The sequence below is a fragment of the Panulirus ornatus genome, chromosome 33, assembly GCF_036320965.1.
Source record: "Panulirus ornatus isolate Po-2019 chromosome 33, ASM3632096v1, whole genome shotgun sequence".
Classification (NCBI taxonomy): Eukaryota; Metazoa; Arthropoda; class Malacostraca; order Decapoda; family Palinuridae; genus Panulirus; species Panulirus ornatus.
The window spans coordinates 18459389-18475720 of NC_092256.1; the positions used below are offsets into that span (position 1 = coordinate 18459389).

General features: G+C 44.4%; 2 protein-coding genes across 6 annotated transcripts in view; one reads left to right on the forward strand and one right to left on the reverse strand.

Annotated features, from left to right (window-relative positions):
- LOC139759541 (uncharacterized) overlaps positions 1 to 11254 on the forward strand; it is a 58535-nt gene extending 47281 nt beyond the window's left edge. Inside the window, exons 3-8 of the mRNA XM_071681775.1 lie at positions 2078 to 2376; positions 2738 to 3107; positions 3441 to 3633; positions 5317 to 5439; positions 5873 to 6016; positions 6350 to 11254. Coding sequence (XP_071537876.1) covers positions 2111 to 2376; positions 2738 to 3107; positions 3441 to 3633; positions 5317 to 5439; positions 5873 to 6016; positions 6350 to 9693 — 4440 coding nt within the window. The 5' untranslated portion in view covers positions 2078 to 2110 and the 3' untranslated portion in view covers positions 9694 to 11254. The remainder of the gene's footprint in view (positions 1 to 2077; positions 2377 to 2737; positions 3108 to 3440; positions 3634 to 5316; positions 5440 to 5872; positions 6017 to 6349) is intronic.
- A 656-nt stretch (positions 11255 to 11910) lies between these two features.
- Positions 11911 to 16332, reverse strand: part of haf (leucine-rich repeat and fibronectin type-III domain-containing protein hattifattener) — a 66526-nt gene continuing 62104 nt past the window's right edge. For 4 of the 5 annotated variants that reach the window (XM_071681776.1, XM_071681780.1, XM_071681779.1 and 1 more), the window contains one exon: positions 11911 to 16159. In XM_071681776.1, the coding sequence (XP_071537877.1) occupies positions 15846 to 16159 (314 nt within the window). In that variant the 3' untranslated portion in view covers positions 11911 to 15845. The remainder of the gene's footprint in view (positions 16160 to 16332) is intronic. The other variant, XM_071681778.1, reaches the window with a different exon arrangement.

The window sequence follows — 16332 nt, forward strand, 5'->3', positions numbered from 1 at the left end:
CGCTCACCACTGTAACACAGTAAAGCTCGGCCTTGACAGCAAGGTCTCCCAGACCCAGTATTGCTGCTGCTGCTGCTACTTCTGCCGTTCTTGTTGCTGTCAATGTTGACGTTATTGCTGTCAATGTTGACGTTATTGCTGTCAATGTTGACGTTACTGCTGTTAATGTTGATGTTACTGCTGTCAATGTTGACGTCATTGTTGCTGTCAATGTTGACGTTACTGCTGTTAATGCTCTTCTTGTTCCTCTTGATAACACCCCTGTTGGTACTACTGCTGCTGTGAATGTCTGCTGTGTGTGTCTCTGGGTTGCCAAAGTTCCTTGTCTCTGTCTGTTGATCTTGGCTGCATCGATGGCGTGACGATTTCTGTTTTGCATGTGTGTGTGTGTGTGTGTGTGTGTGTGTGTGTGTGTGTGTGTGTGTGTGTGTGTCGCTGCATATTTGAGCCATAACTCTTTCGAGGAAACACAATCGCAGCTCGGCTCTTCTCTCTCCTAATTACAACCATGAGCTCATTAGCGTCCAAAGCCATTAGGTAATTAGTTCTTGGAGGTATTAATTACTATGTTCTTTGATGAGTAAGTGTAATAACATTCGACTTTCGATCTTATGATCCCTCTACAGGTGCTTCTGTGCAGGTGCGTCTTACAGGTGCGTCTCTACAGGTGTTCACGTGTGTTGAGTATAACATGATGTACGTGACGTGTGAGGAATTGAAAAGCCTTCTGTAATGCACGAGAGGAACAGCTGGTGTGTCCCTGATGGTGCACGAGAGGAACAGCTGGTGTGTCCCTGATGGTGCACGAGAGGAACAGCTGGTGTGTCCCTGATGGTGCACGAGAGGAACAGCTGGTGTGTCCCTGATGGTGCACGGGAGGAACAGCTGGTGTGTTCCGAGCGGTGCACGACAGAGGAACACCTAACCTTGCAGGACACGTACGCCTCTTCATAGATCACTTAGGCTTCGCTCCCTCACACACCTGATACCATCTTGCCAAGGGATGGGGGATGGGGAGAGCAGACGGGGAGAGGAGACGGGGAGAGGAGACGGGGAGAGGAGACGGGGAGAGGAGACGGGGAGAGGAGACGGGGAGAGGAGACGGGGAGAGGAGACGGGGAGAGGAGACGGGAAGAGGAGACGGGAAGAGGTACTGAGACAGTGAAGGACAGTAGCACTCTGGTGTGTGTGTGTGTGTGTGTGTGTGTGTGTGTGTGTGTGTGTGTGTGTGTATTGAGATGTTGGACTTTGGTAAGTGTATGTTAATCATAATGACCATTGAAATGAACCAGGTAACAGGTAAAGAAGTTCTCTACAACCTCCCCTTCCCCAAAGAGACTTGATCACATTCCTGAGTATACCTCAAAGATCCTTAAAGAAAAAGTTCTTCAAAGAAAACAAAGGAAATTTTTTTTTCCCCCGTCCACTTCGTCGTATCGCCCGAGACTGGGTTCTGGATACGCTCCTTCTTACATAATGTCTGGTGTAGGAGGGTAAGAAACGCGACCCCACAGACAATGAAGATACGTATTGATTTCACGTACTGGGGTGAGGAGGGAGAGGGGCTGGTTGAGGGGTGTTGCTGCGCCTGGGTTGATCATTATGACCGACACGTCTGACCCCAGACTCAGGCCTCTGGACTGCCATCGTTCTCTGCTTGTTTGATTTAGCGATCCTCGGTGTACCCTGGCATCTGCATTTTTCCATGACCTTCCTGACCTGCCTTACATGGAGAAGGGCGTATTTCTTTTCTATGTCTGTGTCTATCTGTCTCTATCTCTCTATTAAAGTCTGAAAAAAGAAAATTTTTAATATTGTATCTATTCTCACATTAAATCGAAAAAAAAACTTCATTCTTTATAGATTGAAATATAGATAAGACAGTGAATCAGTTCGTAATACAATGATAGTCTTCCCTTCTTCACTTTTTAACTATGTTGCAAACTGTGAATCGATGGCAGGCAACGTAATCAACTGCCACCTAGGGTCCTCGTATTGAAAGCTTCGACAGGCCATAGTCTCCTGTGGCGGTCTGTTCAGGATTCTTGTCTAAGTAGTCCGTTTTGTGTCCTTCCAGAGTGTGATGGTCCCTGCTGGAAGGTAAGCCAGGATGAGCCTCCCGACTTGGCTTCTGTTCGTCTTTATGGTCGGCGTGTCTGTCCTGTGTCTAGCCAGCAGCCGGGAGGATGCGTCTAACCACTGGAGGAGGACCTCGTCCTCAGAGCCCCTGGAGTGCAGGCTGCGTCGTCAGGAGGAACTCATCACCTGTCGAGGCGTCAACACCACCCAGCTGGTGGAGTCGTTGACAAGAATGAGGGAGCAGGTGGCAGAGGGACGACAGCTCGGCGAAAAGCCCCGTGAGGGTGAAAACGACAGGTTAGTGTGTACAATCTGTCTTCTTAGCGATGGCTCGTGTGATCACCCGTTCCATACGTGAGGTTGCTGTAGTCAGGCAGGAGGATGTGTGGCTATCCCATAAATCAGAGAGAGAGAGAGAGAGAGAGAGAGAGAGAGAGAGAGAGAGAGAGAGAGAGAGAGAGAGAGAGAGAGGGAGAGAGAGAGAGAGAGAGAATTCAGCTATCCTTTGTGTGACTCTCGTGAAGAAGTCGACAGAGGCATGTTTTTTTTATCTCATATTACGTAAGATCCACTAGGACCAGGAGAAATAGATTAGCACATTGCTTCTCGTCTGAGTCGCGGGCACTTAATCTTATTAACATGTGGGTCTTATCCCCAGGACTCTAGCACCAGCAAGAGGCACCGATAGTTCTCCGACTGTGCGCGAAGTGTCGTACTTCAGCTGCCTTCTGCCAAAGGTGACTGCGGCATCACTCCTCACCCCATCCTCACTGGAGATCGTCAGCGTTATCAGTTCGGGCGTGGAGGAGGTCCAACTGGAGGCCTTCAACGCCCACATACACACCCTCACCCGCCTCGATCTCTCCCACAACCTGATGAAAACGTTGCCTAACGCAGTGGTCAACCTGACGCGGCTCGAGGTCCTGGATCTCCGCTACAACGAGATCGACCATCTGCCGGAGGGCACCAAGCTCTTTAACCTTCACCGCCTCCGGCAGCTTCACCTGGACCACAACAAACTCGGACAGGTGCGTAGCAGACAGCAGATTTAGATGTTATTACTCGTGAGGCAATCCCAGTCCATAAGTCCTTATCAAATCCTACCCCATGATCCCAAACCACGACCACTAACCAAATCCCATCCCATGATCCCAAACCAAGACCACTAACCAAATCCCACCCCATGAACCCAAACCACGACTACTAACCAAATCCCATCCCATGATCCCAAACCACGACCACTAACCAAATCCCACCCCATGATCCCAAACCAAGACCACAAACCAAATCCCACCCCAAGATCCCCAACCCTATCCCACCCCCATGATCCCTAAGCGATAACTCCCGTCCTTTTCACACAGATCAGGGGCATGCAGGAACGCCTTGGGTACCGTTCCTCAGGGCTAAGTCTGGCAGTCTTCAACCTGGAGCCCCTGCGTGACTCCCTGACCCACCTTACCCTCGGCCACAACGCCATCTCCGCCTTCCCCGAGCAGTTCTCCAGACCCTTCACCAGGCTCACCAACTTGGATATCTCCTCCAACCATATCTCAGGTCAGTTGCTGATGACCTTTGACCAGGCTCAGTAGTATATATGAAACGTAATGTAGGGGACATCTAGGCTCAAACCCTGAGAACCAGCTACACTCTTCTAAAATATCGTAAAACGTAGAGGTTTAAAATGAAATAGGTATCCCTTCATAAGTACGTTTTACCATTTTCTATAGACGTATGTCTTTTAGTAAAACGAAAACGAAGTGAGGAAGAGGTTAACTATAATATTATGAAAAGCAAACAAACAAACAAACAAAAAAAACAAGTGTCATTTGTTTATGTTCATTTCAGAAAAAACCATGAAATAAATCGTCTCCTACTCATGTAGTTTCAGGATATCTTAACACTTGTTTCTCACTATGTTTCGATTTGGAGCTGAATGACATGTAGCGCCTCAAGTCTCTATTTTACAATTTATGTCTGTTTAAATGTTTGACGTATATGGTGCAGATTCTGGCCAAAAGTTCACGCAAGAGCCGATAGTCATTTCATTCAAGGAGAGATACATCATCTTATGGCAGTTTAAGAACCACAGTCTTAAGAATCACTTCTCTTTTACTTGTTAAAGTTATCTGTCCAAACTTATGTCCAGGTCTTTTAAATACTCCACCAGTTTGGGTGTATCAAAAGTCCCAGGGAGTAAGCAGAGCTTGATGGCTTTCCTCCTCATCTCTCTATTTCTATTTTCCAAATACGTATGAAAGTCTCTGAATCCACTTTCGAACAGCACGACTAGAAAAGAAAAGAAAACAAAAAAACCCGTCGAAGTTTATCACGACCATCAGGGGATCAGTCTGCTACTACGTAATAAGCTCTCCTTATCATCTTTGTACGGGACACATACATGGCAAAATTGCACATGATTTTAGAATTATTCTTACTTCCCTGAGAGTACTTTACAACACTCAGGAATTAAGAAGATTTGATTGATGCATGACGTAGACGGTCTTAATTGCCTGTGTTGCTGGGCTTAAAGATCAAATAACCATTATAATGGGTCATATATATACGCAGTGAGAGTATATGTCGTCTTGGAATAATCTCTAACCATAGATGTTAAATGATTTCTCGGTTGGAGGAAATGATTTCACGATGACGGCTTTAATGACCATGGTAGTTGATAAGCCTATATTGCCCAAATAACAACTAACCTTTATAACGAATCTTATTACTTCATCGGCCACAGAAATCTTCCAAGAAATGAAAATACGCTCATAACCACACAAAGAATACAGGTCTATATTATAACAAACAAACAAAAGACAAAAGAATGTTGGATGGGGACTTCTTGACCTGTTCCTCCACCTTGGTAAGCAGTGTCGCACACACACACACACACACACACACACACGCACACACACACACACACACACACACACACACACAAAAGCGGAGGAGTCAACTGGCAGCCTCTCCGTTGGATGGTTCCCACTGTGAAAAAAAATCGATGTCTTGGGGGGTTCCCGACGTGGCCCAGGAGGTTACATTAGGGTTCTGTTCCAGAGCAGAGGATCTCCCCCTCTGGTTTCATGAGGAAACTGGTACCAATTTGCTTAATATTGAGTTATGTCATGGAGACCCTCAGGGCCTTACACGAAACTCATCATCTCTGCTGTGTTTTCTTTTCTGTTTTACTTTGTCCATTTTCTTTTCAGGTTTTTATCATAGTTCTGATGTTTGCAGAGGTGTTGGAGGGCGGGTTCAGCGAGATGCCGAGGCTGCAGTACCTGGACCTGAGTGGGAACCTCCTACATTCCTTCAGTCTTCGAGGCCTTGAGGCTTCTCTACTTGACCTCAACCTCAGAGGTGAGGACGGAGTCGTCACGTCCAGGTGTGAGGTTCTTCTCATGCTGGAGGAGGTGGAGATGTGATGTAAACAACATACAGATCTTGCTCATGTTAATGGCGTTCATATTACTATCATCCTACCGATTTTTGCCCATAGGAAAAAAGATGAAGTAGTATAACTCTTCTGCTCTCTCAAGGCTCTGACAATGTTCCCTTTCAGTGTTCGGAAAATAAAGAAGTTAATCAAACTCAGAAACAGTGAGGTCCTTGCCTGATCTATCCGGCAGTACCATCATATTTTCTCTGAAGTTCAAATTCTACTATTCTTCCCTTAACCTTTCATTAGTTCACTGTACATGATACATGTAAATCACTCTCCTCCGAGGTCTTTCTCACCGTAACTTATCAGATCATCTCTAAATCTCTTGGTAATCCATTCCTTTCTCCTCAGGTAACCCATGGACCTGCACTTGTGACTCCAAATGGATTTTGAAGAGTCTTCAAAGAAACGCCTCCGTTGCCACACCTACTGTCACCACTCCTACTTGTTCCAGTCCGCTCCACCTACGCCACCGAGATCTGACGTCCTTAACAGGTGTTGTAACTTTGCCTGGTCACTATCTTAAACCGTTTTGCTTGGTACTTGCAGGTGTAAGAACCTTTGATCTTATAGTTTGGAAAGATGTTCCTCCATTTGAATGTCTATCAACTGTTATGAATGTCATGGCTCTAGAGTTCACATCATACATATATTATCTTTTCGTAGATTTAATGAAGTTTAAAAGATGCAGTAGTTTCATTGATATAGTGGTGCTGTTCTATGTATCGAGAAATAGTTTAGATACATGCATTTCCAATTATGAGTTTCACTGTGAGACGCACTGCACTTTGCCAATGTCGTGATTTCATATGATCTTCCAATTTCCAGAGTTGGACTTGTGTCCTCCTGAAGTGGCGTCATCTGACGACAGGGTCGTGTTTGTTGGCGACGAGGGTGACGGTCCTCTAAGAAAGGCCCTTGACTCCCTCCACCTCTTGAACGTGACGGCGCTCAACCACAAGGCACTCATTGTCTCCTGGAGAATCGACGCTGAGTTCTACTCCCCTTCCGGCCCTCCGACGGAGACCCTGTCGTGGGCTGTCATCTTGCGAGAGATGCTGGAGGACCCGCGGTCCGCGACAGTCACCAGAATGAATCTAGAAAGGTACAAGGAGGAAAGGCCTGATTGGCAGCCGAGAGACTCCATCTTCACGGAGCTCTTGCATGGCCTGGAACCTGAGACGCAGTATGTGCTCTGCCTGACGCCCACACAAGACCACCATTTGTTCGTTCGACCGGACAAATGCCGTTACGTCAGTACTCTGGGCAGAACCTTCCATACCACAACTACTACGACCACAGCGCCAGCCACTGAGGTTCCTCGGATAATGCCATTTGTGTCGACAGAGAGCTACTCTGCTGAGACGGAGAGGGTGAGTATGGAACGTGAATCCCGGCGGGTGATCCTGTCCTGGAACGTCACCATCTACCCTCAAGAAACGCCTAACTCTCCGACCAAGCGAGAGGCCATCTTGCTCCGTCCTCTAGGCTGGAGGATCACCTTCCGTCGCTTCGGTGAGGAGAATGAGACGGAGGTAGTCCTGGTCAGCCGGGGTGGTGAGCCGGTGCAGAACTTCACGAACCATTACTCTGTCGAAGGGCTGGAGCCCGGCACTGGCTACACCTTCTGCTTCCACTCTTTAACCGAACAGGAAGTGAGCGAATCTTTGGCCGGAAGCACCAGGGAAGTGCGCGACATGATTCCTCAGGCAAATTTTCAGGTCTCACAGGGACGCAGTCTACAGATACACGCTGACCATCAACCTGCTAACGCCAATTCTAAGAATGATTTCGCACCATTTCCGGCAGGGGGCCCAAAACTCCCTTTGGGTGTTACAACAGATCGAGAAGTTCGGAAAGAAGGAACGAATCCTGGACTGGCACAAGACGGAAGTCGGCCTGCGGTACTAACGGAGGAAAGTGGTCAAACTTTGCCCTCACAGGGAACAGGTCGATCCTTTTCTCCCAATGTGCCACCAGTTCCAAACTTTCCCTCTCAGGGGAAAAATTCAGGCTTCCCCGAGAATATCCCCACAGTACCAAACTTTCCCTCTCATCCCCGCCGGCCTCCCCGGCCACAGGCTGGGGGAAACTTCGTCTACACAAGCACAGGGGAAAGAATTCCACTCCCGTCGACATCTTCTGGATTTGGTCCCTTCCGCATGCCATCTATCGTCGGACCAATTGTAAACATCGGATCCAATGATCCACTGAGCTCTCCGTCGACCCCAAGGAGTCCTCGAAACTCGAAACAAAGGTACATATATGAATTTGATGATTCCTCAAGTGAAAAACCTCCTAAACAGTCTTTTACATATGAATCCACAACAGAGGCAAGCAATACAACGACTCCAGCACGTCAGATCTATACATACGAGACTAGACGTAAGAGGTCTGTTGAAGAGAATGAAAACACTCGATACAGCAAGATTCTCCAGACAGGGGCCATACAGTACTGCCAAGAAATCATGACTCTAGACGAAAACGACATCATCACGCCGGTGGCCATCGCCTCCACTGTGTCCAGCTCCACTACCATGGTCGTGGTCCTCATCTTCTGCTGTTGCTGCCCGAAGAGATGCCGTCGCAAGAAGTCGGGTTGGAGCGGCAGACCCTCCTACACCACTCGCAAGGTGAGTACTATCTCCGCCCCGACTCCCGTCAACGTCTTCTCGGGTCACAGCTCGATCATCACTGGCTCTGTCATCGGCGAGAGTAATGGGAATCTAAAGAACGCTCTGCCGCCCAGAGGCATCGCCAGTACCACGGCCGGAGGCACGACTCACCTGGAGCGTGAGGCCAACGGCAACCTAGTGAAGGCGGGACGCTCAGTGTCTGTCACTTCTAGTGCCGGGTACCTGACACCCATGCAGATGCCTAATGGAGTCGTTCACGATCCTGATCAAGTGTTTGGTGACGCCCAGTTACGCCAGAGACCCGATTTGAGCACCTTGAAGGATCGTCTTCTCCAGCAACATAAGGATTTGAAAGACTTTCATCCTGGTTATGACATTCCTCCAACGTCCTCCAACAAGACGCTCTTCGGGTACGACTATCCTCATCCTTCACCCGTCAACCCCATTGGGGCTCACAGTAACCACACCGGCAGAACGGACAATCTAAGCACAGTGCCAGTTCCCTCACACTCAACCCGCGACCCTAACCACGCTGCCTCCTCTATCGACAGCGGCCGAGACCCAGAAACACAGCAGCAAGAAGTGAATCTGAATATCCCTTTCGCCCAGAACAAGAGCTCCGGTTTAAACAAGAGTGTTGACCTGAGCAAAAACCCGGCCTTAAACAGGAGCGTTGATTACAACTACATCGCTCCTGAGGATATAGACAGCAAACCTCGAACTTACGTTAAAAACGCGACGGCAAGGAACCGTCATCGCAAGTTTGGCTTCCCACACCGAACGGGAGAGGAGCACCTAACGCTGGATGCTCCGTCAGGTCCAGAGAGTCAAGACTACAACGACCATCCTTTGTCAAATGGAGAGCTTAGTAGCTCGGCTCCTGATCTGGTTAACGTGGGGGGAAGCCCTGCGTCTCCTGAGGCGCTGCAGCCTTCGGAAACAAAGGCGCCGGCGCGACTCAACCTCCTCATCGGTAACCAGACCACCAACTCTCTTCCGCGACTTTCCGGAGAGGAACATGGCGGAACAACGTCACTGCCGCCAGAGCAAACACCATCGCACGCTCCTGCAGAGGTTAACTGCTACGCTAACCTCCCTGTGTCCCAAGGCAGCAGCGGCAAAAGGGATGAGCAAGAGCCACGAATCAATAAGAGCCGTGACATGTACCACACGTGGACCAGTCCGCGCTTCAACCCCAAGAAGACCCGACCCAGCATGGGTGAGGTGGTCCTAACGGGCGGGACACTGATAGAGGTCCCTGACGGGTATGTGGTCCCTAAACCCCCCAAACCCGCGAGACCCGTAACGCTCCTGACGCACGGGGAGGAAAAGGTTGAAGACTCCAAGGCGAAACCAGAGAACCCACCAGAGATTATCCCCACTCTGGCCTCACAGGAAGATAATAAACCCGTCAGAAGACTACCGCCTCTCGTGATACCCAACGACTCTGAGCGTGAGAAAAGTAAGATAACTCACCTCATAACGCCTGAAATGGAGTCAAATCGGATTATAATCAGTACGGGGATGCCAGTGTAGTGACGAAGGTGCTTCATTGTGCCGCAGTCTGGTACCCTCTTGAAACTAAGGCGCCCATAGCTACAGAAAACGTAATAACAAGTGTTGACTTTATGATGAAAAATAGCTTTGTAAATTTCAGCAGCTATTGAGTCACAGGTGAAGCCATTCTTGAATACTCGTGGTAAAGGAATTATGTACATAGCTGGTATTGTGATAGAAAATCTCCTGCACCTTGCAAAGAAAAAAAATCGTATTTTCTGTACAATGTTGCATCATGAATACAACATTCTTGTTATCCGTCCAAGTAGCATCCGCTAACCAAAATATGAATGCAGTCATTTCATATTTCAAAACTGTTTGACGTATTCAAAACTTTCATTTGATTTTATTGGAAATTTTAATCCCACATATTTGTCTTTAGTTATAACCCTCGCTTGACCGAAGGGCCCGTGTTTGTAAACAAACGGATGTTAAACCAAGAGGTCTATTGCCTTGGGACAACGCTAAGTATGTTCGTCACAAAACATACCCTGACATAAATATCTGTTATGGACAGTAACGGATAGTTCACATTCGTGGTTAATTTAATGTATGAAAATCCTGGGATGGTTTTCTTTAATGGCCAGTATCTTTGTGAGAACGGGAAATGTGGCCGTTTTATAGACTGAGCCGCAGCCATTTGTACAGAGAGGGCGGACTGTCTGGGGATAATAGAGAATATATTTTACGAATGTTTAGAATAAGGGCATTTCGCATCTAACAGTATGGACTAGGGTATAAAGTACTGTTATACATTTATTCCCCGGTATTCTATATTTGTGGATTAAACGACTTAGTTTTCCGAAGTCACTTGTTAAAAACAAGATACGAGCATTCTTTTTTCCTTTTGCCTTGCTTTAACGCAAAGTATTTGGCAGCATTATCTTGTGTGTGATCCTAAGGAAATACGAGACGAAGCCTAGATTTCACAGTGTTGTGGTGTGATCACATAAACGAAACAGTGATGAATAATGCTAAGAAAAAGATATTAGTTCACAATGAAATGTAAAGTGAAAAACCAAGAAGGATGGAAGTTGATGAACAATAGAAATCCTGAAAACCTTACCTATATGTTGTTGATTCTGGGTGTGATGAGGAGTGGTAAACTGTGACTTCTTGTAGACGATGCAGTGTCAAGACTTGTGAAACTATGTTTAACTTGTGCTTGAGGAAACACTCGATGACACTGATGTGTGTCTAAACTTGAACCCACTTATGTGAAACGTACGGTCACCTAGTGCTAGAGCAAACGCGTAATGACACTGATGTTTGAATGACTTGAATATAGTTTCGGTGAATCCGGTGGTGAAGCAGCAGCAAAGTTCGCTTCTGGCTTCAGATTGCACGTTGGTTGGTTCGAATCTTCAAAGCAACGAAGTGAAGCAGAAAATGAACTAGTGGAACTATCTCTGACACTGTTTCGATCTATCCTCATTTAAAAGATTATTTACTGTGATGTGCAACTCCTGATACTCTTACAAACTATATTTGAATAAAGAGAAATTATGTAATATAAAATATATAAACCTTGATATCACGAAGAGAATTTTCTATACACCGAAACATTTATTGGCCAGGTATAAACTTCACTGTCGAACGAGGCGAGTTGCTCTACTTAACACATCACCTTGGATGATACCATGGTTCGAAAGGGAAGTGGAACAGCAATGCCCGTGGCATAACGATCAGTGTATATCATGAGGTCATGTGTTACACCATGAGTTTAGTTGAATGCCAGATGATATAGCTTTGGAATACACATAAAGTTGCTCATGAATACACCTGGCATAGACACACTGAACCAAGTCTTGACACACACACACAAACGATCCAGGGCATCGTCTGCACTTTGATGAGTCGCATGACAGGCCGAAGGTCCTCCTTGAACTAGTGGATTATAACTGACTAGGATTGGGTAGTCTGCAGGTGTTTGATGCTCTGTTTTGACCATAATGTGAGCAGAAATATTGCAGAAAATAGGATGCTTTAAAGTTATCTTTCTTATATTATTGGCTCTCATTAATGATGTTATTCATTTCTTGAGCCTAATGATCTTTGGTCGATGAGATTATCAGACACTATTATCTCTGGTCAGTATATATATATATATATATATATATATATATATATATATATATATATATATATATATATATATATATAACAATCTTATAGGTTTTACATTAGAAAAACACCTTCATCAATCAATGCATTGTATTTGCATTTTATATTACAAACAATTTGATTACAGTACACACACTGGCTTGGCTACAACTCGAGTGTTATTCACAAGGACATGATTATGATACACTAACCTGTTAGGGGCAGCTGTTTATCTGGACATACTAGTAACAATCTCTACTAATGCCTGTACATTGTGCTCTAGCATTATATTCATATATATATATATATATATATATATATATATATATATATATATATATATATATATATATATATATACATATATATATATCTCCAAGTATTTGTATATAAATACCCAAATAATGCCGAAAAACAGTATTTTTTTCTGTAGTATTAACTTTTTTTTTTTAATTTTGGACTTTCTCCATTTATTGGCAATTATTTTACCTAGAAATACTTTATAGCACTTTTTTTTGTATCATAGTATTTCTTTTGTTAACAAGACAGTGTTGTCCTCTCTGCTAGTGTGACCCTTGTTTTAACCAGTTCACCCGGGTTTATGATCTGGTTCATAAACACATCGTTTGGCTTCCATGAGTGTGTGTGTGTGTGTGTGTGTGTGTGTGTGTGTCCTAATCTAAGATCAAGCCATGAGTGTGTCAGACTACCACTGGGATTTGAAACTACTGAGAGTACGTATGACGGTATACGTGTGTTAATTTACCAAGAATGCCTTGGTATCATATGTCATATATCTCTACTGTGTCATACGTTCATGGTCTCTTGTCTTGATTGTGTCAGTTGATTATGTTAAAAACAACCGTTAAGTAGTTAGATTTAGTATTTAACAAGATGCCTTGAGCACAGTTTACAATTTTTGAAATTATCATATAATTCTGATAAATGATAACTCACGCTAAATGTTAAACAACTTCCAAAAAACTTAATTATATCAACTTAAACTCTTCTAATGTTCAGTAGAAATTGTTATTGTAAAATATTCATGTGTTCATTTACCTTCTCAAAGACAGTCACTCTTTCATAATTGGTAAATCTCACGCGTCTCATATGTCTTGAGCACAATAAATCTAAAATACTGAAATTCTCATAAAAAGATAATGAAGTATTGGCATACAGATTGGCCGTACGTCAAGACGCTAGTGAAGGCGACTCGTATCAAAGTTATTTGGCAAAAGTTTGAAGAGTCATGTAATCCTTTGGCAATTTGTGATGAAATGCACAGCCTCCATCATTACAAGAAAAATGATTTTCATTGTGGGCCCTTTGATTCACACAAATTCAAATATTTAACATAATTTGTGCAATCTGTTTTTCTACATTTTCCAGTCACGAAAGGCATTATCAGACTTTTGTTTCAACACATCCATCAGTTACACATTAGTCTTCTCAACACCTTTAAAATCTGATTCCTCTCTCATTATGCAATCAATTTTATTTCATAAAAAGCGTCTTAAATTGCTGAAACGATCCAGAATAAGAAATAAACATACGGTTCTTTTAGAACTACATGGTAGAACATTTCGCTCAAATGTCAATGATATTTGTTCTGCCGTTCACTGGAAATACCCGAATAACATTATTTCACATGATGACATTGTGGCTCCTTTTAAAAGCACAAGATATATATTTGCAAATTCCAAATACTGTATAACATATTATATTGTTGGGTTGACAAATATGAAGCTCACTTAAAAGTAGAAAATGACATACATAGCTACGCAAGGTGATATGAATATGTGATATGCAGCAAATTTGAAAAAGTACAACGTAATAAATGCAGGCGATGATGATGATTATGGTTTTGCTCATTTACAGTAAAGCATGATAATACAATCTATGGTGTATGTTAGCAAACTGAGTGATAAACTTTCTGACAACGTAATGTACATGCCATGGCACCTCAGTAATGGAGGTCATATTACCAAGAGTTGAAAAGATAGTTTATTTTCCTTGCCACATTAACGATCCATAATATACTATCTCATCCGAAAATAGTGTAATTTGTGCGTTATGATACCGTCGCAAGGAAACAGTCTATCTCAGGTCATACGAAAACAAATGGGTATTACAGCACTAATAGCGTATGATATCACAGCAAGTATAGTACTGTAAAGATATGATACATTGACAAGTATGGTAATATAACATATGACACCATAGCAAAACATGGTAATGTAATACACATGACAACGCGTAAGTATGGTAATATCACACAATACCACAGCAAACATGATAATGCAACACATAACACCAGAACAAGTATAATGATATAAAGAATGACACTACATCAAGTATGGTAATAGAACCCATGATACAACAGCAAGTATGAGAATATAACACATATGATACATGGCATATATGACTATATGATTACACGATCATAGATTATAGTCTGATGACACACTCATGAAACGACAATCAGGTATGGTACTTTGGCAAGTACTCGACCGTGAAACTCAGAATACACTCACATGGGCCAGCACCAGCAGAGTTTATCACCATGAGTGTCTGTCTCACAGATAAAAAAAACAATGTAGGTTTGTTCCTTTTGACATAACAATACCTCCTACTTTTCACTGCTGGTTATGAATCAACCACAGTGATGAGTTTTAATTCAAACACGTAGGGGGGAAAATATACAAAGCTCTCATCCAAACACTAACGAATAATTCACACTCAAACATTCCATATCAAAAACATACCATACTTAATCATTACAAGAAATATGCAAGATATCCCAGCAAGTCAACTGAGCGACTCTCAACTACGCAGTCAGTACATAAATAGAAATATAATGTCCAAAATTTCTCAACAAAGCCCTATACGCAGAGTACGTACAGTTATAAGATTAACAATTTTTAGGGGTTTAAGATTTTTCTATTGGTGTTAGAACTTGAAGTTGACGGTAATCTTAATCCTATCGATTGATAGGCCTTAAGTCCAAATGAACAACCAATATATATTTTTTTCTCTCCGAATACGACTAAAAGGTTTCAAGACGAATGTTGACAAGTGGTAGAACATGACATAGTCTGAGGAATGATGTTGGAAAGACAACATGTGACATCCAAGGGTACGAGAGCCCCTCTAACTTCCCTCCCCAACCCGCCACCGTCTTAACGCCTCTGTGTCACGCTTGCACCAATACAACCAAGGAACTCCAAGGTGAAGCAGGAGAGCATATTACCCGCAATGATTCATGGGACTGTTCCTCCTCCCACACCCCTGACAAAGGTCACTACAGCTTCCACTGTCTCGTAAAACAAGGATAAAATTCTGTATGTTGGTTGTAAAGAGTACGTTTATCCTTCCACATAAAGAGAGGGGTCCAGGTATTGTGTCTTACATGGCTGTTGTTGAAGACAAGATGTTCGTCACGGTATGACATTTGTTCACACTTTAAATCGATACTTATCACTGAACACTTCACCACTGATGTCAGAGACCTCTATGGAACAGAAGAAAGGTCTTTGTCTTCAACCGTCAGGAAGCTGCAGGCACTAAAGTTTCTATGTTGTCGAGGAAGTTCTGAAGCCACTGGGGTGTGCACATGACATATATTCATCTTTTCTAAGATAAATACAATCGTTCTCCTCTCGTTCACACGCTAAACACATCCTTTCTTGTGTGTCTGGTGAGGTAATAAGTCATTGATCTCGCGGTTGCTTGCACAGCCTCCAAACACATCACTTTCACAGTGATGGTTGCTTATGCCTCATAACACAAGACACAGGACGAGTCGAAAATCTGGCAGATGATCCAGGCGAATGGCAGGGATTTAGACTGATTTCATTCACCAATAAACGACCTTTTGATTAACTTGGTTCCTCAGAACATCAGAGTTCTGGTGGTAGCTCCGGGCCACATGTCAGCAAAGGTCTTTGTGTCCGTCGTGTCTCCACGGGCTAAAGTCTCCTGTCTCAGGGTTCTCCTTCAGGTGTTCCATTAGATGGTGAGGGGTGGTCCTAGAGCTGCACGAGGCCCCCGCGGGTGGGGTTCCTGGCCACGTAGATGTCCATATCGTGGTCGGTCCATCCGTCGGTGTCGTAGCCAGTCAGGGAATGGGTGGACCCGGCGTGGCTGAGGCGAGACTCGGCCCTCTCCCGGGACTTGGAACGCTGGCGTCGGCGGTCACTGCGCTGGGACATATTCCTGGAGAGCCGTCCCACGGTCGATCCCGGCCCAACTATCCCGAAGGCGTTAGGGTTCACAGCCATAGGTCCGAAGCCAGCGGCGCTGAGCTGCGAGGTCGCCAATGACTGCCGTGACATGCTGAGATCTGTGGGGAGGAGAGAAGGTCAGTGGAGCATCCTTGCAAGCACTGCCAAATAAAACCCCATCAAGCAATATGGCCACTTGCATTCAGAAATAAGGACAGTTAAAACAAGCTCAATCACCACGCTGTTAGAGGAACGTGCAGGACACATGACACAGGACATAGGGAAGAGTAAA